The 22,521-nt window shown below is 37.7% G+C and overlaps 1 protein-coding gene across 2 annotated transcripts in view; it reads left to right on the top strand.

The window, feature by feature from the left end:
• Positions 1-22,521, top strand: part of Slk (STE20 like kinase) — a 53,462-nt gene that overhangs the window by 22,616 nt on the left and 8,325 nt on the right. The window contains exons 5-14 of one of the 2 annotated variants that reach the window (XM_050145362.1): positions 1,921-1,993; positions 2,134-2,328; positions 3,847-3,928; positions 5,198-5,326; positions 5,650-6,954; positions 8,548-8,678; positions 8,890-9,013; positions 13,431-13,610; positions 15,771-15,863; positions 22,346-22,475. In XM_050145362.1, the coding sequence (XP_050001319.1) occupies positions 1,921-1,993; positions 2,134-2,328; positions 3,847-3,928; positions 5,198-5,326; positions 5,650-6,954; positions 8,548-8,678; positions 8,890-9,013; positions 13,431-13,610; positions 15,771-15,863; positions 22,346-22,475 (2,442 nt within the window). The remainder of the gene's footprint in view (positions 1-1,920; positions 1,994-2,133; positions 2,329-3,846; positions 3,929-5,197; positions 5,327-5,649; positions 6,955-8,547; positions 8,679-8,889; positions 9,014-13,430; positions 13,611-15,770; positions 15,864-22,345; positions 22,476-22,521) is intronic. The other variant, XM_050145371.1, reaches the window with a different exon arrangement.

Below are 22,521 nucleotides of genomic sequence, written 5' to 3'. Positions count from 1 at the left end.
CTCTGTTTACATGGTAGCACACGTTCTCTTTGAATTAACATTGTTCCAACCAAGAGAGCAGTATTTGATTGTTGGGAGGCCAAAAAAAAAAAAAAAAATCATAATGATTTGTGACCTCTCCAAAGTCCATAACATGCAAACAGATGCATGTGGTATTAAAATTTTCAGTGACTGGGATGGTTAGAAAAACAGTTCTAAAAAGACTTTGAGGTGGTAGGAATGAAATGCAGAACTTGGATCTGGCCGCTAGACCTGTGGCCTTTCCTTTGGCTGCACTTGCTGAATATGTGGTCATGATTTTAGTTTCTTTCTGTATTTCCTTCAGTTAGTAGATGAAGCAAAGGCTTGGTAATGCTTGATGAGTCTCAGGTTTGATGCCAAATGAGAGCAGGTGGTTGTGTATTGTTCTATTAGCAGAGTGTGAGACTTGCCTTCTGCTTTGGTTAGGGTTGTTATTGTTGCTGTTGTTTACACTACTGGGTATTGAGTTCAGCGTCTCACATGTACCAGGAAAGTATCCTACCAAGACCAGCATCACAAGCTTATTTGTTTTTGAAATCTAGATTTATTCTTTAATTGAGGCTGCAAAATGAATTATACCATTTTTTCTTTTTTTTTTTGTTTTTTTGTTTTTTTGTTTTTCGAGACAGGGTTTCTCTGTGGCTTTGGAGCCTGTCCTGGAACTAGCTCTGTAGACCAGGCTGGTCTCGAACTTCATTTGTTATTTTTGATAGCTTTATAATCAATTAACTCTTCATTTATTACTATAAGTTAACAATTTTATAAGAAGAGATTTTCTTAGTTGTTTGATTATTTGGGACAAAAGCAAAAGAAAGTGTTTTATTTAGTTTTTAAGATAATTAGTTGGTTCTGAGTTCTAAGCTAAAATGGTGGGCTTACCCATTGATAAAGTTACAGTGCTGCTGTTCTTTTTAACTTAAATCAGAAACCATAAGGCTTCTCACTTTTTCCTTTGTAATATAATTAAGGTTTTATTTTATTTTAGTTAATCTCACTATTTAGCCTAGAGTAGCTTGAAACTCCAGAGTTTCCTGCCTTTTAGCCTCCCACATATTGGGGTTGCAGGTGTACACCACTGTACTCAGCTCTTGTAGTCTAATTTTTGAGGATGCTGAGGAGATAGAATGTTGTCATAAAGGCTACTTTGCTGTGATTTCTGGTTTTTTTTCACACTATAGGAAAATACCTCTATTGAGTTAATTGCAGCATACAATGTTTGGCATTTATTTTGAAGTGTATATAAGATTTTAATTTAAAGTGACAGTTTTTTTGTCACTGAGGATTTGTCATTTTTACTGTAATTTAAGATGTATCTAGATGGTGGTCAGTGTATTTGTGATAAAATATTGGACACTTTTTTGAAAGATGGTAGAAGGATGATGGTTAAAATTAGCATGGTAGGGGCTGGAGAGATGGCTCAGTGAGTGAAGTGCCTGCTGAAATGGGGCCCTGATTTTGGTTCCCAAGAACCTGTGTAAAAGCTGGGCTTGGTAATGGATGCTTGTCACCCTAGTGCTGGCTTGCCAGAGACAAGAGGAATTCTGTTGCTCCCTAGCTAGCTAGTCTTGCCAACATGGTAAGCTCCAAGTTCACTAAGACGTAATGTCTCAAAAAGTTAAGAGCAGTAGAGGAAGACACCTGACATTGACCTCTGAACTCTATGAGCATATAGTCACACACCCCTGTCATGCACACATAAACACATGTATGTACTACACAGTACACACAAACATTAAAAAATATTAGAATGACCAAGAAATCATTTCTCTTTCTGATGTGCTTAACTTTTAATAAGGTTGACCTTACTAAAGACTTGAAATGCTTCTTCCACTCCATTAAACACAATTTGCCGTGCTTAAAAGCTGTCATTAATGTTATTGTATGATTATTTATTTCAAGCGGATTTTGGAGTATCGGCTAAAAACACCAGGACAATTCAAAGGAGGGATTCCTTTATTGGCACTCCATATTGGTAGGTATTCATTTTTATGAATCTATACTATTAGTTGGGTCTGCAGTTATTACTTTGTCCACACATAGTCATTATACTGACTGTAGTTTACAATAACTGTTAATTAAACATCTTAACTTTTCATTTTTCTGTCTTCATAGGATGGCTCCTGAAGTAGTCATGTGTGAGACATCAAAGGACAGACCTTATGACTATAAAGCTGACGTTTGGTCCCTGGGTATTACTTTAATAGAAATGGCTGAGATAGAGCCACCTCACCATGAGTTAAATCCAATGCGAGTATTGCTAAAAATAGCAAAATCTGAGCCCCCAACATTAGCACAGCCGTCAAAATGGTAAGCTCTTTTAACAAAGTTTTTAAAGAACCAAAGCTTGATATTTTTTTGTTTGTTTTGTTTTGTTTTGTTTACAGGGTTTCTCTGTAGCTTTGGAGCCTGTCCTGGAACTAGCTCTTAGACCAGGCTGGCCTTGAACTCACAGAAATCTGCCTGCCTCTGCCTCCCAAGTGCTGGGATTAAAGGCGTAGGGCACCATTGCCCAGCTTGATGTTCTGTTCTTTTAGTTTGCTAAGGGTAAGTTTAAGTTTGGAGATGAGGCATGAAGACTGAATGAGGAAACTGAGGTAGGTGTGTTCCCAAGATTTAAGGACCTGGGGAGGTGGCTCAGTGATTAAGAGCACTGGCACCTCTACTGCTTGTGAGGACCAGGGTTCAGTTACCAGCACCCACATGATGACTCACAGCTGGCCATACTTCTGGTCTCTTGGGAGCTGATGCCCTCTTCTGGCCTCTGTGAGTACTAGGCACACACTTGATATATAAATGGCAGGTGCTCACATCTGTACATAAAGTACAAGTACAAGACTTGAGGATCATGGAAATCATTGTAAATTATTTTCCCTGTTTAGACAGTGTGAGTGAACTGGGTCTGCGTGGAGAAGACGTTTTCTGTACTATAAACAATCAGGCCATGTTCAGTTGATGTGTATTTGTGGAACTTAGTGTAACAATTGTTGTAACATTTTGATAACTTGTAAAGATATGGCTGCCTCTCATTGATTACCTGCTGTGGAATAATCATGCACACTGTATGAGTATATGTTGCTATGGTTGGTTTAATAAACAAGCTGACTGGCCAATAGCTGAACAGGATAAAGTTAGGCGGGAAAGCCAAACTGAGAATGGTGGGATGAAGGAGGGCAGAGTCAGAAGAGTTGCCACCCCGATGGAGAACAAGTCAGACATACAAAATGGGATAGTGGTAAAATCCATGAACTTTGGGGCAACACATAGATTAATAGAAATGGGTTGAGTTGTAAGAGCTAGTTAATTAGTAATAACCCTGAGTTATTGACCAATCATTTATAATTTATATTAAGCCTCCAAGTCAGTTGTTTGTGAAGCAGTTGCCAGTTATTTGGGAGCAAGCGGTCAGGACAGGAAAACTCTGCCTCCAATCAGCTGTGTGCCTTATTACATGTATGTCTAACATGTATTTACAGAATACTTTTCATAAAATCTTACTCTCATTAGTTCTCTTATCATTATACTAAATCAATACTAATTTATACTAAGCATAATGAAGCTAAACATAATCTTCTTTTGGCGGGAGGGAGGGTTTTCGAGACAGGGTTTCTCTGTGTAGCTTTGGACTGTGTCCTGGAACTCACTCTGTAGACCAGGCTGGCCTCAAATTTACAGATATCTGCCTGCCTCTGCCTCCTGAGAGCTGGGATTAAAGGTGTACGCTACCACTGCCTAGCTACTAAGCATGATCTATTAAAGAATTTAGTTTGATTTTTTTAATAATTATAAAGTAAAATAAAATGCCATTGTTGACATTTTATTCTTCAGGTCTTCAAATTTTAAGGACTTTTTAAAGAAGTGCTTGGAAAAGAATGTAGATGCCCGGTGGACCACAGCTCAGCTATTACAGGTAAGATGAGGATAATGTGCCACCAGCTGGTCAGATTGTTTTAACATTGTGTCTAAAAGAATACCTCTGCACATGTGCACTGCACATACGTGAACACTACACATGCATGCACACAAATGATATGAGGTGGTTAGATAAATTTGATTTTACTTTAAAGCAGGGTCTGTTCCTTATATTTGAAATAAAAATGTGTCAAATAATATTATAGATAAATAAAATAACAAATCTTAGGGCAGTTGCTGTAAGGATGTGTGTTGTGTAATGCCAGTATGGTAGTATTTTAAGCTGACGTGTTTATCTAAGGAGAGGTTGTGGGAAAAATTGCCTTTCTGTGTTCAACAAGTATATCTCTATGTCCCTAAAACACTTTTCCCAGTATTTCCTTACTCCTGTGGTTGAAGATCTTAGCCTATAACAGACTGTTAGTCAGGGTTCTCTAGAGAAACCAAATTAATAGAACTAATCTCTGTATATAAACAGCTTTTGTTAGAGTGGTCTGACTATTCCAGCAATGGCTGTCTCCTGATGGCAAGTCCAAGAATCAAGTAGTTGTTCAGTCCACAAGGCTGGGTGTCTCAGCTGTCTTCAGTGTGTGCTAGAATCCCCCAGAAGTAGGCTTTAATGTTAGTGAAGGAATGGGCCTGGGGTGACTTTCAGAAGTTGGTTTTCTCCTTCCACTATGTGGGTGCTGACTGAACTCAGGTCTTTAGTTTGGCAGCAAGCACCTTTACCCACAGAGCCATCTCATTGGCCTCTTTTAGTTATTTTTAATGAAGTGATGCTTAAACTTACAACTTGCTTTAAATTTTAATTTAAAAATTATTTATGAAACTTTTCAAACATACAGAAAAACCAAATTGTAATTTCTACTCAGCCATAATAAGTCGCTTTAATTTTTGACATATTCCTTCAAATTACTAAAATGAGACAAAATATAGCGTCTTCAAGAGGGCTCAGTAAAGGGACCTGCAAACAAGCCTGGTAAACTGAGTTTGATCTCCACGATCCACAGAATAGAGAAAACTGGCTGCCAAAGTCTGACTCCACTTGCACACTCACACACACTAAATAACTAAAAGCTAAATTGTACAAAACAAAATAAAATCCAGTTCGAATAGTCTTTACTTTTGCTCACTTTCCTCTCCCTTTTTCTTGTGTATGTTTTTCATATCCACAATTCATTTTTTGACACAGAAGGATCTACTTATGTGTTCAAATTTACAAGCATTTCAGTTGTCATTGAACATGCTTTTTTTGTGTGATTAACAGCATCCCTTTGTTACTGTTGATTCCAACAAACCAGTTCGAGAATTGATTGCTGAGGCAAAGGCTGAAGTAACAGAAGAAGTTGAAGATGGCAAAGAGGAAGATGATGATGAGGAAACAGAAAATGCTCTGGTTAGTGTCACTGAGGGTGTTTCCTTAGTAGAGTTTTAGAGATAGGTTTGAGATGTGGTTGTACATGTGTCCGAGGGGAACAAATGAGGCGGTACAAAACCTTCAGCTTTAGAAGTGAAGTTGGTAACTAAGTTTCTCTTGTCACCTATTTTCATTCTCTTTATTATTGAAGACTGTCACTTTTTAAAGTTACTTACATAATTTCAAGTTTTTTAGAATATAGCAATTAAATTTTACACATGTGAGTATAGATATATAAAGCCATTTTGATGATCATCTTGTGGTCATGTTTTAATATTAATGATGTATAAAATCTTTTTTAGCCAATACCTGCAAATAAACGTGCCTCCTCTGACCTCAGTATTGCCAGCTCTGAAGAAGATAAACTTTCACAGAATGCTTGTATTTTGGAATCTGTATCAGAAAGAATAGAACACAGTACTCCTGGTGATAAATTTAGCAGCAGAGTTGTTGATGAAAGACCTGCCACTGAGGAACCTGAGAAGGCTGTGGAGGGTGTTAATGAGCATGCAGGTGATTCTACCATAGAGACGATGGCTGAACTCAATGATCAGACAGTAGGAATTCATGAGAATGGGAGAGAGAAGAGACCCAAGCTGGAAAATCTACCTGACACAGAAGACCAACAAACTGTGGGTGTTAATTCAATTTGTGGAGGAAATGAGGGTGATAGAGTAACTTCAGAAGTTAATACTAACCATCTGAAACCAAAGGACGACAGGAGTAAAGAAAACCAGGAGATACCTGAGAATAAACTTACACAGCCTGAAGTAATTAAAGATAGTCAAACAATGGACTTGGTGTCTCAAGAGACTGGAGAAACAGAGGCTGATTTTCAGGCCGTTGACAATGCAGTTGGGTTGACAGAAGACACCCGAGAGAAACGGGGAGGAGATGATAAAGCTCAAAGAGTTGTAGTCAGCAAGGTAGGGACAAACGAGGCACTAGATGCTGCTGAGACGGCTGCTGAAGGCGGCAACCAGGATGTACAGAGTGCTGATGGGAAGGGCGTAGTGGAAGGAGCCCCCAAGTCAGCAGGGAAGCCCACCGAGGGCCCTGAGGTTGATGGTGCTAAGGAAGAGCCTTCTGTTCAAGAAAGAGTTGAGGAGAAGGAGCTAGGTCAACAGTCCGAAGTGTCAGACACCACACAGGCAGCCATTGAGGAACCAGGGACAGTTGAGGTTGAGCAAGTCAGTGAGTCAGGTAGCACTGAGGAGAGGAGTGCCTTGACTGGTGGTGCTGAGGAACCTGCTCTCGGAAGTGAAGCTGAGGCTGCTGCTACTGAGGTAGAGTTGGAGAGAAAAGAAACTGCGCAGGAAGTGCTGGTTAAAACAGATCCTCAAGCCCCTGCAACCTCGCAGCCCAACGAGCCTCATCCTGTCCTAATACCTAGTATCAATATTAACTCTGAAAACACAGAAAATAAAGGAGAAATAAATGCTTTCCCAAAAACTGAAACCATACTGTCACACGAGCCTGACAATGAAAAGGAAAATGACACTGACTCAGGGACTGGGTCCACTGTGGAGAACAGCAGCAGTGACTTGAATTTGTCCATCTCCAGCTTCCTAAGCAAAACGAAAGACAGTGGGTCAATGTCTCTACAAGTAAGTGTGCCTGGGGCCTTGCTTGGATTTTGCTTTGCCATTTTGGTAATTTCTAGTTCATTGCTATCTTAAAACACTATTAAATCTGTGTAATATTAACCATATGAATTCTTTTGGGATCATTAGGTAATCAAAAAGAACTGGAGAGAGAGATTCTGGGAATTATCTTTAAAGATTTTTTGATAGTGCCTACTCATTTTTGCAAATATGGGTACATGGGTAGATAAACAGGACAGGATAGTTTCTTGGTCTCATTTAGTGTTTCTTGCACATATCTGGATGCAATCTTAGCAAGCATTACTGCTATCCCAAAGAACGAGAAACTGAAAGAATTGTCTCCTTTTGAAAAGTGTTTCAAGGTATGAGTAATCCTTAACCACTGGCTCCTGTAGATGTCCACCTTTGTTTCTTTATTCCTAGTAATTAATACTGCCATGATGGGGAAATCAAACCCCAAAATATCACCCTGCACTTGGAGCCATTAGAGCATAATTCTCAAATCTTGGGTACTTAGAGTCACATGGGCAGTTTTGTAGAAACCTAGGAGACTCCTGCGGGTCAGTAATGTAGTAAAAGGTAGTATTTTTTTTAATTATATTTTATTTATTACTTTGAAAGTTTATGTGTGGGGACGCATGTGTGCCATAGCAAGCGTCTGGAGGTTAGAGGCAACTTGTGGGAGTGAGTTCCTTTCTTCCATGGTAAGTGCTTCTGTGACAGCTAAGGGAATCTTAATTGTAGATACCTTATTGTAGAAGCTGAAGAAATTTGTGAAGTTTGTAGGTTAAGGAAGGTATATATATATATATATACACACACATATATTTAAAGCATGTCAGTGTTAGACTTTAGAGAAATGCTAGGGAAGCAGCCATGGTTCGGGTTTGGGCGAACGTGAGGACCCTGGTGCTGGAGGATGGGGAAGTAAGGGGATGCTCACAGGTGCCAGAGCAAACTTGAATTCTAACACATTTTTAATTTAGTGCCTTTTCTTGCATTTCCTATTTTCTGTACTCCTTTTCTCTTTTTCCTTGGTCCCCTCCTCTTCCCTGTGTTCCCTTCCCCTTCATCCTCCCCTTCTTCTTTCACACTTTTCTCTCCCCCATTCCCTTCCTTACTTCCCAGAGTCTAGTTGTAGAGTCCCCATACTTCTGAGTGCTGGGCTCCCTTGTTTTTTTGCACCTCCACCCTGTCCCCCAGTAAACCAAGTAATTGTCTCCCTATTTAATCTGTTTACTGGTATAAAGCATAGTGGTGAGAACCCACAACAGTAAAAGATGAAGAGAAGCTTAATAGTAAAAGTCATCTATGGAATTTTATTACTGATGTACCTAATTATTAGTGTCACAAAGGTTGTGTATGCTCATGGCCAGAATGCCCAATTTCACTTTGAAAAGCTGTTTGGTTTTTTTTTTTTTTTTCACCTGCAAAGTTGCGTTCTCGGCGTTAGCCTATGATATAACTAATGTACAGATGACTCCTGCTGCTTTATATGTGCAGTCCTGATGACTGTCCAGGCATTTTTATTTTTAAAGAGGAAAATGTCTTCCACATATAGTATACAAAACCTAACCCAAATGAAATCTCATTCAGGAAACAAGAAGACAGAAGAAAACATTGAAGAAAACACGCAAATTTATTGTTGATGGTGTAGAAGTGAGTGTAACAACGTCAAAGATAGTTACAGATAGTGACTCCAAAACTGAGGAATTGCGGTTTCTCAGGTGAGTAGAAAAGCTGTGTAATTATCATGAGTTTAATTGAGTTTATTGCTGTTTCTGAAAATTATGTAGAATAGAGAAACAAGAGTAAATTCTTGGTTAATTTTAGATTATTTGAAAATTTTGTTTTTAAAGTTTAAAATCTTATGGCTAAAGCTTATTTAAAAGTATTACTCCAGAGTATAATTTGCTTCTTTTTGTTATACTTTGTCAGGCGTCAGGAACTTCGAGAGCTGAGATTTCTTCAGAAAGAAGAGCAGAGGGCCCAGCAACAGCTCAATGGGAAACTGCAGCAGCAGCGAGAGCAGATTTTCAGGCGCTTTGAGCAAGAAATGATGGTGAAGTCTTTGATCTTGTGTTATTTTGTCAATAAATAAAATCTAGTGTTTTAGAAACAGTCCTAGAGGGCTGAAGAGATGGCTTAGAGGTTAAGAGCACTGGCTGCTCTTCCAGAGGTCCTGAGTTCAATTCCCAGCAACCACATGGTGGCTCACAGCCATCTGTAGTGAGATCTGGCGCCCTCTTCTGTTCAGTAGGCATACATGGAGGCAGAATGTTTTATACATAATAAAGAGATGAATCTTTAAAAAAGAAAGAAAGAAACAGCCCTGGAGTAGGCTATTAAATTTGCTCTCTGATGATAAGATTTTTCATGGTTTTGTGGTCTATTACTGTAGCCACAGTTTCTGGGTGTTTTGGGTGCTTCTTACAAGCAAAAACTTGTTGAAAGGGATCTCCAATCCCAGTCTTATTACCGATTTTATAGTATACCACGTTTCATTTGAAATCTGTCATGAGAAGTTAGTATTTGGAGACTGGTAGATTGTTTACCAGGTTTTTAGATATTTCTGTCACTGAAAGCTGCTTCTGTGTTCGAGTTTCATCTTTCAACTTACAATATTAAGAGTTTTTTTTTAAATATTATGATTAAAATATTACCTAATTTCCCTTTTTCCCTTTCTTCTTTCCAGGTCCTCCTCCCATGCACCCTTCTCCCCCTTTATATTCATTGTTGATTGAGGTTTCTGTCCTGCCTGGTTCCCAAAGAAATCACACAGAGGTCTACATTAATTATAAACTGATTGGCCTAGTATCTCAGGCTTCTTATTAATTCTTATAACTTATGTTAGCTTATAATTCTTGTCTGTGGTAGCCACGTGACTTGGTACCTTTTTCGGCGAGGCAGTCATATCTTGCTTGCTCTGTGTCTGGCTTTCTCTCTCTCTCTGGGTGACGACTGCAAACTGAAACTTCCCTCCTCCTAGAATTCTCCTTGCCTCACTTCTACTGCCTGCCTGGTTGCCCCACCTATACTTTCTGCCTGGCTTACTGGCCAGTCAGCATTTATGTAAAATACAAGTGACAGGGTACAGACTATTGTCCCACAGCAATTTATGGCCTCACTTAATTTTTCTTTAATTGCTGATTTGTGTGTGTATTCCTAAATATATAAATACAGCATGTTCAGTTTGTATAATGTTGCTTATATGTATATGATTTTAGGTCTAACTATTTAGTATAGATAACTAATTGGAGGGGTTATCCCTGGGAGAGACTGTTTCTCCCTCTCTCAGCATTTCTTCATTGCCTGTAGTTCTTTGTTTAGGGTTCTTTGTTTAGGGTTGGGGCCCTATGAGATTTCCCCTTCCATGTTAGCATTATCTATTGATGTTGTGGGCCTTCAGGAATTGTTTTGGCAACTGTATTGTTGAGACTTTGTGGGTGTAGTTTTCCCAACATTTCTGCAAGACTCAGTCTCACAGCAGACATCTTAGTCCTCTGGATTTTACCATCTTTCTGCCCCTCTTCTGCAGTGTTCTCTGAGCCTTAGGTGGAGGAGTTGTGTTGTAGATGTCTCACTTGGGGCTGGGATCACATGATTCCTTATTCTCTGCATTTTAATTAATTGTTCTTTTCTGTAGCGGTCTCCATCTGTTGCAAAGAGATTTTTGTTTGTGTGTTTGTTGTTGCTGAGGGGTGAGAGCTAAAGTTACATGTAGGTATAAATATAAATATTTAGAATGTAACCTGGAATTATGCTAGTTTTGTAAAGTGATGGTTGTAGGTCCTCCAAGATCCATGACTAAGTAGGTTGTCCAAGTTTCTAGAATTAGGCATGATTTTTCTCTTGTTGAGTGAGTCTTAAATCCAATTATAGAGTTGTTGTTTACCACCAAAATATGAGTGCCACTGTGGTTATTTTGCCATGCTGGTTGTTGTGGTTCATAGGTGTCATAGCTTGATAGGACAAGGAATAAGCTTGCATGGACCCTTCTGGTACTATGAAAGTTAGTCTCTTAGGGAGGAGACTTTCAGTTAGATCCAGCTTGGATTTTCTTGGTCTTCAACAGCAGGAGCTCATCTTCAGTCTCTAGGAGGCAACCAAGGGCAACAGCAATAACCTATAATGTTTTGGGAGTCTCTTGGCCTCCCCTTACCAACAGCTTATCAGGGGGTTTCTGAGACCTGGTATTGGGGGTTTTTGCTAGATTGTCTGTTACTTTTGCGGCAAACTTTGTCAACCCAGGTGGGAAAATTTCTTTTAGACTATATATGTATATACATAGGTTTAGATGTATTATATGTGTAAATAGGTAATAATGATTTCTTACAACTTTTTGAGACATTCTTACTGTTATCCTCCCTCTTCTGTGTTGACCTTTCTCCCACCTCCCAATTCTTCCTCAGCCCCATTTCTCCCATTTCCTGTTCCAATTACATTTACACTGCTATTCTCCTCTCTGTTACATCTTTCCTTTTCCCATGGTCCCTTACTTTCCTGGCTTTCACTCAAATCTGAAGATTTGAAGTTAAAAAGCCATAATGAAATAGAAAAGAAAAAAAAAAAACATTTTGTGTTTGTTTTTCTGGGACTGGGTTAACTCACTCCTACAGTATTTTCTATTTCCATCCATTTTCCTGCAAATTCTATGATTTCACTTTCTTTATAGCTGTATAGTATTCTGTAGTGTATATGTATCACATTTTCATTATTCATTTCTCAGCTGAAGGACATTTAGGTTGGTTCCATTTCCTAGCAGTTGTGAGTAGAGCAGCAATGAACGTGGCTGAGCAAGTATTTGTGGGTAGGCTCTATCAAGTGGAGTGGTGGATCTGAGTCCTCTGGGTGATTTATTGTAGCTTTTTGAGGATTCTCCACACTTATTTCCATAGTAGCTGCAGTAGTTTGCAGTCCCATCCACAGTGAATGAGGGTTTCCTTTTCCTTCATATCCCTTCCAGCATTTGTTGCCAGTTATTCCATTGGTCTTTTCCATTCTGATTGTGGTAAGATGAAATATCTCAAAATTGTTTTGAATTGCATTCTCTAATTGCTAGGGCTGATGAACATTTTTTGAAATATTTTAGCTATTTTTTTTTTTGAGAACTCTCTGTTTGGTCTCAGGCTCTCATTTGAATGGGTTGTTTGTTATTTTAACTCTTTTCTTTTGAGTTCTTTATATATTCTGTATATTAATCCTCTGTCAAAGTTAGAACTGGCAAGGATTCTTCCCATTCCATGGGCTGCTTCTTCAGCTGATTGATTGTTTCTTTAGCTGTTAAGAGGTTTTTTAGTTTTATGAAATCCCACTTGTCAATTGTTGGCCTTAATTTGTGGGCAAATGGGGTCCTTCTCAGAAAGTCCTTCCCCATACCGTCTCTCCAGAACATACTGCCTGTGTTTTCTAGATTCTGAAGTTACCAGGTCATCTAGAACAGTTGTTTCCAAGCCTGACTGTTGGAGGAGGCTGCTTGTTTTGTTCCCAGCTGCTCAGCCCCAAAATAATCACATAGAACCTATATTATTTAAATCATTGCTTGGCCCATTATCTCTAGCTTCTTATTGGCTCTTACATCTTAATTTAACCCATCTCCATTAATCTCTGCATTACCACAAGGTCATGGCTTACCAGCAAAGTTTCAGTGCATCTGTCTCCTGTGACAGGGCCATGGCTTCTCTCTTTTATTCCACCTCCTTTCAGTTTAGTTTTCCCCACCTACCTCTATTTCTTGCGCAGGCCCAAGACAGTTTCTTTATTAACTAATGGTATTCACAGCATACAGAGGGGAATCCCACATCACCTGACTGAATGTTAGAACTTGTTGGCGGCTTTTCACAGGTTACTTTCTTCACTGGCTTTTGCGGTTAAGTTTGAGGCCTTCAGTTTTCACTTATGTCCACTGTTGGGAAGGGAATTTAGGAATGTGTTACAAAATTTAAGTTGAATATCTAGCTTAAAGTATGTTAGAAAAAAGATAATTTAAAATAATATTGAAGTTTAAATTATAATCCTTTGTTTGCAGTTGTGTAATGCAAGTGTTGAGGACTGTTGTATGCGTTGTGTGGCGTTGTTGATTTTGTGTTCAGTCACTACCACAGGTTCCCAAGGAAACAGAGAGGGATGCTCTCACTGACTGCTTTTGCATTCTTTTCATTCTGTTTTCCAGAATTTTAGAAATTGTGTCTTTGCCCTCCATAGATTTATCTGAAATGTTTCCCTTTTCAAATTCTTTTATTTTTGAGGGTTTGTTGTTGTTGTTTTGAGACAGTGTCTCCCTGATAGTCTCCCTCTATACATTCCAGCCTCCATTTCTCAGGTGGTAGAATTACAGGCATGTGCTGTTGTTATACCTAGCTTTAACTTCTTTCTTTCCTTCCTTTCATACTTTATAATATGTATTTCTATATTCAAAATTACATAATTACTTGACTATTTGATGAATTATCATAGTAATAGACTGCATTGTTTTACAGAGTAAGAAGCGACAATATGACCAAGAAATTGAGAATCTAGAGAAGCAGCAGAAACAGACAATTGAACGATTAGAACAAGAGCATACAAACCGCTTGAGAGATGAAGCCAAACGAATCAAAGGAGAGCAAGAGAAGGAGCTGTCCAAATTCCAGAATATGCTAAGAAACCGCAAGAAGGAGGTAAATGTAGCTACAGTTGTTAATTATCGCAGATGTTTTTAAAATACAAATTGAAGACTGTCTGAGGAATCAGGAATAATAGCTAGTAACTGAATAGCACTCATTCATTCATGCCTTTGTTCATTATTCCAAACAGTGATAGGCTGGCAGTTAGTGACTTCAGATATTATCCTCATTTTACTGCCAAGAAAACAGGGAATAAAAGAGGTTTCAGTGGCCTATCTCCCTTAACTTTGAGCCAAATCTTCAAATAAAATCCAAGCTGTATTTCATTCTGTCATTTACTTCTTATTAATGAACTATTTAGGGCTTTATTTAGAAGTACTTTTTCAAGAGAACTTAACATCATTGGTATTTACTAGTAGCAACAAGAATTATTATTTATGAATTACTTGATGTTTGAATTTTTCTCAGATTTATTCATTTTCTTAGACATTTTGCCAAGCAGGAATTGAATGGCTTGATATTCAAAATAGCACAAGCCATGTGATTATAAAAAGGTTTTGGCTTTTCTGCGCTGCTTCCATGTTGCTATAGAGCTGATTGTCATCATCTCGTAAAGAGGCTTCCCATATGTTGTCCCTTTGTACCTAGTGTAAAATAAAATACATCCAAGCAATTCTCAGTGATAATTTACAGCTTGTTCTTATCTTCAGTGCAGGAGAAGGAGTTACATTTTCAGAAAATAAATAAACAACCCCAGGGGAAAAAATAATTATGATCAGTTCTATTAGGATTGGAAGAAAATATCTCAGCCAGATTGGGAAATGTAGTTTCACTTTTGTTACATATTTCAGTTACCATTATTTTAGCATTTGAGTTTAGTATTTAATTAGGAAGAAAACAGAATATCATATTATTGAATCTTAAGGATGTGTTCAGGTAGGACTGAACAATAAAAGCAAGTACTTGATGTTTTCCTTAGGTCAGATGTGCATACTGGTGTGTAGCTAGCTTCATTTCCTATAGCCACCATTTCTAGAGGGTTGTTTTTATTGTCATTATGTCTTTTATAGAGTTGCTTCATATACTATGATAAAGATCTTCATCAATTTTTTAAAAAATTCTGGGTCATTTGTTGAGAATCTAATCTTTGTATTAGATTAAATTAAAAGATTTAATTCTAGATGAATAAGTCTGTAGTTACTGTTTTGAATTTTATCTAGTTACGTTTGAGATAATGATGTGTTTGTATTGAATAATCTTATTGTGTATTTTTTCCTTACTGCTAAACTTCTTGCATTTGGGGAGTTTCTTGCTTTTACTGGTGATTTGGTTTCATGAGGAGTTACTGATGGGAACTAAGGACATTGTAAATCAAAATCAGTCTCTCTCTTGGGTGCCAGTGGCATGTGGTGATTTGGAATCCGGGCTCTTTTGGTGCTTTTACTTGTATACACATGCTTGTTTTTCAGATCTGGACTATAGATCTTTTGGTGGGTGAAGGTCATATTTAGACTTTTGGTTAAAAAAAAGGAATTTAAAGATATACTTCATTTAAAAACATACTTTGATGTAAGAAATCATAGTTTACTAAACTTTAAAGAGTGCTTTACATTACTGATTTGAATGTTGTCCAGCTTGGCTTCAATTTTCACCAAAGAGAATATTACCCAATCCTATAGAAGGTCATCAGATATATTCATTTTTGTCACACCATATATAAAATGGCATGCTTTATGAAAAAAGTTTAGTGTTTATTTATTTTTCTCTTGTCCATTTGAAGTCCCACTTCCCTTCCCTTTCCTCCCCTGTTGTCATGAAGTGACTCATCTGGAACTGTTCCTTTGGTGTCGTCAAGTCAGTTGTAAAGTTTGCACTTTATAAATGGAGTTAGCTTTTTATGTGTTTAGCTTTTCAAAGACTATCGATAGGTGTGTCTGTAATTTTTGACCCCTCAAGAAGGCAGTTGAATGCTCTGAGCACTCCTTCACTGATTGGTACGTGGGGACAGCCAAGCAATGAGTGAGCCTTTGCATGCTGTGTTTCCCTTTCTGCTCTGTCTCTTCATTCTTTTCCACCAACTAACGCTTGTGCTAATGCATGGTGAAAGGAATCTTAACAACTTTAATTTTGACTTGTAGCTTTCTGCTCATATATTCATATGCTTTCTGTGGAGAAAGTATTATTTCCCCACCTCCTGCATGCTCATACACTTAGGTTATGAATGAAGTGGAGAAAGCACCCAAAGAACTGAGAAAAGAGTTTATGAAACGCAGGAAAGAGGAGCTTGCACAAAGCCAGCATGCTCAGGTAACAGCAGCAGCGTAATGCTACTAAAACCAGAAAGCTGCCTTTTCTCTTGGCTCAGGAAGCCATGGTTGAAAGAGGAGATTATAATTGTAATTATTATTTAATGTTAAACTTTTCCCCATCTGTAGATACCCAGGATCTTTGTTTTGTTTTGTTTTTAAATAATGTTGAATTTATACTTGATGACATTTAAATTGATAATAATGAAAGTAGATGAAATGTTTAGAAAGTTGATTCCAGATAAAAGAAACAAACGTCTTAATGTAATGGCTACTGTTATCTGATTTTTATCATGATGGAAGGCTGTGCTTTTGGTTTTTGTCTTTTTTTTTTTTTTTTTCCAAGACCGGGTTTCTCTGTTTAGCTTTAGAGCTTGTCCTGGAACCTGTTCTGTAGACCAGACTGGCCTTGAACTCACAGAGATCCTCCTGTCTCTGCCTCCTGAGTGCTGGGATTAAAGGCGAGCGCCACCACCACCACCTGACTGGAAGCCCATGTTTTTAAGAAGTGGTGCCAGTGCTTGCTGGGAGACCGTTAGGGCAGAGTTGGGGGTAGATATATAAGTTTGTGCTTAGAAAAAGAATGCCTATTAAGAAACCATTTAGAATAAAAATGGTAAATTTTATTATTCAATGGTAGATCATACATTTAATTACTGTTTTTAGCCGGGCGGTGGTTAGCTACAGAGAAAACCCTGTCTCGAAAAACCAAAAAAAAAAAAAAAAAAAAAATTTATTAATTACTGTTTTTAGGTTTTTCGGGACAAGGTTTCTCTGTGTAGCTTTGGAGCTTGTCCTGGAACTTGCGCTGTAGGTCAGGCTGGTCTCGAACTCACAGAGATCCGCCTGTCTTTATCTCCTACATGCTGGGATTAAAGGCCACTACCATCTGGCATCATTTAGTTACTTTTAAGATCAAAAACATAATCAACTTCAAAGACAAATTTTTCATATATTCATTTTTTTATTTAGAATCCAACAGCTAAATGAACAGAATATTTTTACAAGAAGAATGAATGAACTAGATAAATGAATATTTTAACAGAATTTTCCAGTTACTGCAATTGTCCTTTTACTGTGGTTTTTATGTAATAACAAAAAAATGATTCCTAAACTTTTAGGCTTTATAGGTCCTAAAAAGAAACAGAAGTAACAAAAATTCATTAGGGACCATGGCATTTACTGCAACTGAAGTGTGTGTGTTTGTGTGTATGTGCACGCGTGCAGTAAATATATTTTAAAACTGTTTGCCTATTGTTATTTCAGAGCTGATAACATTTTAGTATGAAAAGAAGGAAACTGATCTAGAATTTCCAGTTTTAATTCATTCCAGTTTAATTGAATAAAATTAGTATTTTTCTTGCTGTAAGGCACTGAGACATTGTGTCTTGTCCTGGTGTGGGAATGACTAGTTGAAGGATATGGTGACAGACAGAGCATTTGCTGTGTGGCTATCTCTTTTTCTGTTGCTCCACCATATCACAGCTCAGTCTCACACTGGGCATCGCCCCTGTCTTAGCAGTGTGGGAACAAGCACAGAAAGGGAAATGTAAAATCAGAATTGTTGCCCAGACAGTTTCAGCTTCACGTTCAGATACTGGATTGCCAGACAGCATACCATGCTGCCTCGTGTCAAGACTGCCCACTCTGCCTGGTCTGGATGCTCATCATCTGGCCTACCGTTCATTGTGAACAAGTGAAAGGGAGTCCTTGCCGGCTCCACCTTTGCTTTTGGTTAGTTTAGATTTCAAACTAGATACTAAGTAATAGCAATATAGTTTTGCCTTAAGGACTATAACGGATGGTTTTTAGTTTCAAAAGTATATTAAACTTAAGAGTTGAGAATAAGAATTTATTGTTGAATGAATTGAGTGATCCTATACTATAAATTTAGTTTACTCTTTTTTTTTTTAAATGACTCCATGTAATTTGGAGGAGTTTTTTGTTTTCCCATTAAAGTTAAAATTACTGGTAAATTCTTTCTGTAAATTTAGATGTCGCACTTCAAAAGTATTTATTCCTTTGATAAACTTACTAAAATTTGATAATTTTACAGTTTGTCTAGACTGTGTAGCCATGGAGCTGGTACATATTTGACACCTAGTCCTCAGGCTTTCAGACTGTCTCCCTAGGAGCTCTTATTCCAGGCAAGGGCTATGGGGCTGTGCGGAAAAGAGGACTTTTTCTTTTCCTCCTTGTTCCACCTTTCCCCTCCTCTCTTTTTCTTCCCTTTTTTCCTCTCTCCTTCCTTCCCTTTGTTTCTTTCATATGTCATTTGTCCATGGTTTGTTAGAGGGCAGCATTTTCTGAGAGTTTTTCCTCCTTCCAAACACGTGGGGCTTAAGCAGGTGTTGTACCCACTCAAGTCTCCTTGCAGTCTAAAATCTGTTTGTCTATCTATCATCTGTCCCTCCGTTCATACATCCATACATCCATCCTTCCATCCATCCATCATGGATAGGCTTTTAAGAAGGAGTTCCACTGATTTAGAAGTAAGTAACACATTAGAATTTGGAAACCACTGACCGAATTCTCACCTTTTGTTCTGCAGATGGGCAATAGGTCCCTCTGTTACTTGACTTGACCTTGTGCAGTTATTGTTTCCATTTACACAAAGTCATTCAGACGTCTGTTTTCTCACCTGGGAGGTGCATTGTATTCTGATCCACAGGGTGTTGCTCAGGTCATGATTCAGTCTTTTCAGTTGTCATCTTGTGCAGTGTTCAACGCCCAAATGCAGGACGTAAGTCCGCGTGCTGTGGGAGGTGCCTTCTGTTTTACTTGTGCCTTCTTTGACTCACATGTGCCTTTCATTGTTAACTTCATTGACTCAATTATAGAATATTGAGAGCTGATGCCAATAATAACAGTAATAATAGTTTGGCACGAACTTAGTATTAACAGTGTTCTTCCGAGTTTTTACATCTGGTTCTCACTGGCACCATCCTCACGTAGGGATGGAGTATATTCTTTCTCCAGATGCAGTAAGTGGGCTTGTGATCTGCTCCAGACCCGTGGTCTCTATGGCATCAGCAGAAAAGCTGGAAGCAGAACACTTGCAGTGAAGGGCTCTATTTTTCTGCCTCCCCGCCATAGATTTTAAACTTGAAATTTTCATGATTTTTAAGAAACGTAAAATATCTTCCTGGTAGAGTTTTATAAACTTTGCACATGTGAGAAATTGAATGCTGTGATTAGATTTTTACCTGTGTGTGAAGTGACATTTTGATTACATATAATTTTAGATGTCTTAATTATGGATATGGTCAGAAAAGCCATGGTAAAAGTAGTGATTTTACTTTGGTTTAATTTGTCCCCATTTATTTAAATTGTCAGTAGTAAATATTGAGGTGTTGTTATTTCCATTGTAGTTTGAAATTATGTCTGAAATTCCAAACTGTATTCCTTCTTACAGTTACCAATATAACATGGTAATTTTTGTTTGTGATATTTGATATAAACTATTTGATTTCAGCCATTTCTGGTTCCCGCATTTCCAAATTAGATTTAAAAAGCAATTGGCAGATACTTTTTTTAAACAAGAAATTATGATTTATAATCTTTTCTGATCATTACCATTGTTGAATAAATCTGTTGAGTAAGTGATCAATTTTCATACAAATAGTTCAACTTGTCATAACCTTTTCTGATAGTTTTTTGAATGCAGATCTGCAGTTTTAATACTGACAGTTAGTTAACTGATATGATAAAATTACTTACTAGAATTTGAATTTGTACTTTTAAAGGTCATTGACTTCATAGTGTATGAGGCCATTTTTATTTATTTATTAAAATATTTATTTATTTATTTATTTAATCTATCATGTATACAATATTCTGTCTGTGTATATGTCTGCAGGCCAGAAGAGGGCACCAGACCTCATTACAGATGGTTGTGAGCCACCATGTGGTTGCCGGGAATTGAACTCAGGACCTTTGGGAGAGCATGCAATACTCTTAACCACTGAGCCATCTCTCCAGCCCCATATGAGGCCATTTTTAGAAATGACTTTTGGCTTTCTTAGTTTGGGTTCTTTCGTTGTTCGTTTTTGTGACTTCTACTGATAAGCACATAGGTATTTTTAAAGGCAGAATGTAATCCATGCAGACTTTTTAGAATGTGAAATTTCTCTTAGTTTCTGTTCCTAAGAGCAATTTCTACTAACAAATTCCATTGTGAATATATTGTATTTGCCTTTTGAGGTTGAGAAATTTAATGAATGGGCAATAATATTAAAATCACATTCATTTGAAGTAAAAAAGTATATTAATTTGTGTATAAGAGTCTTTTTCAGGTAATTAATTTACATTAATTTAACTTTAATATAAACTATTTGTGTGGTGCCCACCAATTATATAGTCATTTAAACTCTGCTTGCTTGTTCAGCTGTGTGGCAACCGTGTTTCTTGCTAGCTCCTGTCAGGAAGCATTCCCACACTAGTCTATCACTGCCTACTGACTCTGACTTGTTGAGCCCTAGTTTGTGTTCTGGGGCTGTTTTTATTGATTTTAGTTGCACTGTACCTAGCAGTCCCGGCATGTACTGAGTACCTCAAGAAACTTCTCTTTGAACTGAACTCCCACCTTGTGTAATCCAAATCTTAAGGACAGTGACATACCCAGAAATGGCATGGACAGAAATCATATGCACTTAGTGGCATAGCTTCTATTTACCTTCTTTTGTTTCACATATTTATCGGCTTGAGTTTATACTTTTGATATTTGACTTCTGAGTCTAAATATAAAGTCGACATATATACTAGTTAAAGCTGTTTGCACAGATATTTTAAAAATCTATGATGTAACCCAATGATAAAATTTTTAACCACAAGAAACTCTTAACTGTATCTCCAGGTTAAACATTTATTGAACAGCGTTGCAAGTAGAAACTTTGTATCTGAGGTTAAAAGGAACAGTATTTTTATTACAAATGTTTGCTGTAGGAAAAAGAGGAGTGTAGGTCGCCTTATTTAACTGCTTAAAAGGTGGCATGGAGATGTCGCATCTCTTGAGTAAAATATAAAAGACTTTTTTATTCTAGATGGATAAATAAATAGGTTTTTGTTGGTTTGTTTTTGAGATATGGTTTCTATGTATAGCAGCCCTGGCTGTTCTGGAACTCATTCTGTAGACCAGGCTGTCCCCAAACTAACAGAGATCTCCCTGCCTCTGCCTCCCAGGTACTGGGATTAAATGGGTGTGCTACCACTGCCTACTACTAGTTGTATTTGATAGTGACTGTTCACTGGCCTTTCTTTCTGCTCTGTGTATTTGGATTTATAGTAAAACATACATGATTATGCAGATGAAATGATGGTAACATTTGCAGCTCCACATTACTCCCTCACCACAGCCTGAAATGACCAACTCCAGAGGCACTGCCATAGGTCAACTCTTAGAGGAGCTCTCTTGGCCTGTGTGCACTAAGGACCAGGCTGGAAATGGTCCAGATCTTGTCTGACTCTGTTGAAGTCCCAAAGAACAGTTTTGAATAGAGCTAGGCCTTGACTGTTCACTGGATCATAAGAGAAAAGGACTGTAGTTAAGTGTTGTTTCAGCCCTAAAATATAAACCTAAAGATTTTATTTGTATATCCTTTGAACTAAACACTTTCTTCTGTTACTGCCAAAGGGGGATAGAGATGCATACATTTTTAATTTAATTTAATTTGTGCCTTTTTAAAAGCACAAATTTGGCAAATGGTAGGCATTCAACAAATATTTATTAAGTGAATTAGTGAGTCTCAAATGTGTTGATAGAATGCCTTCATTGTAAGAATTTTGTGTGTCGATTCATAGTGTCACTTTCCTAGCCCTAACTTAAATCTCCCTAGCCGTGCATTGTGTCTCACTACGTCTCCAGACTGGTGTTCTTTTAGGCACATGCTATAGACGCTGAGCACTGTCCTCCACTGTTAGTTCAGGCAAAGTCTTTCTACCTGTCTGTTTCTTAGAAAAATAGGGTTAAACATTGTGATGATTTTTTTTTAGTTGCCTCTATTCTTAAAAGGAATTTCTTACTTACTTTTGCTTTAGTTATACCATAGTGGAGCAAATGGTCAGCTTCAGAAGTTATAATTTGTTATTTTTCCAAAGCTGTTAATGAAAAAGAACATTTTAATTGTGAATGGATGTGTACTTTTTATGTGTATCATTCTTAATAATGAATAGATGTTGTACATTCTAACACATTTCTAGATTTGGGTGACCAGTACATTTGTGCTGTATCTGTACAATATAATTTTAGTGATTTTTAAAACCACACCAGCTTTATAAACTTCACTTAGCAATCTTCATAAGCACCAGAGATGCAGCTCAGTGCTAGAGTACTTGTCCTGCATGTACAAGGCCCTGGTTCAGTCTCCATCACTCTTCCCCTGCAGAGAGGAAGAAGCTTCACTAACCACTAATACATAAGCACTAGATAACTGAATGTTTAATTTAGTAGATATGTATTAACAGATGGTTAACTGTGTCTGTTAGGAACAAGAATTTGTTCAGAAGCAGCAACAAGAATTAGATGGCTCTCTGAAAAAGATCATCCAACAACAGAAGGCAGAGTTGGCCAATATCGAGAGAGAGTGCTTGAATAACAAGCAACAGCTCATGAGAGGTATGTGAGAGTCCACACTGTGTTTGTACACAACAAAAATGTCTCA

Source organism: Alexandromys fortis, unplaced genomic scaffold, assembly GCF_014885135.2.
Source record: "Alexandromys fortis isolate MF-2015 unplaced genomic scaffold, M_Fortis_MF-2015_v1.1 scaffold_16, whole genome shotgun sequence".
Classification (NCBI taxonomy): Eukaryota; Metazoa; Chordata; class Mammalia; order Rodentia; family Cricetidae; genus Alexandromys; species Alexandromys fortis.
This window is presented reverse-complemented; position numbering and strand designations above follow the sequence as displayed.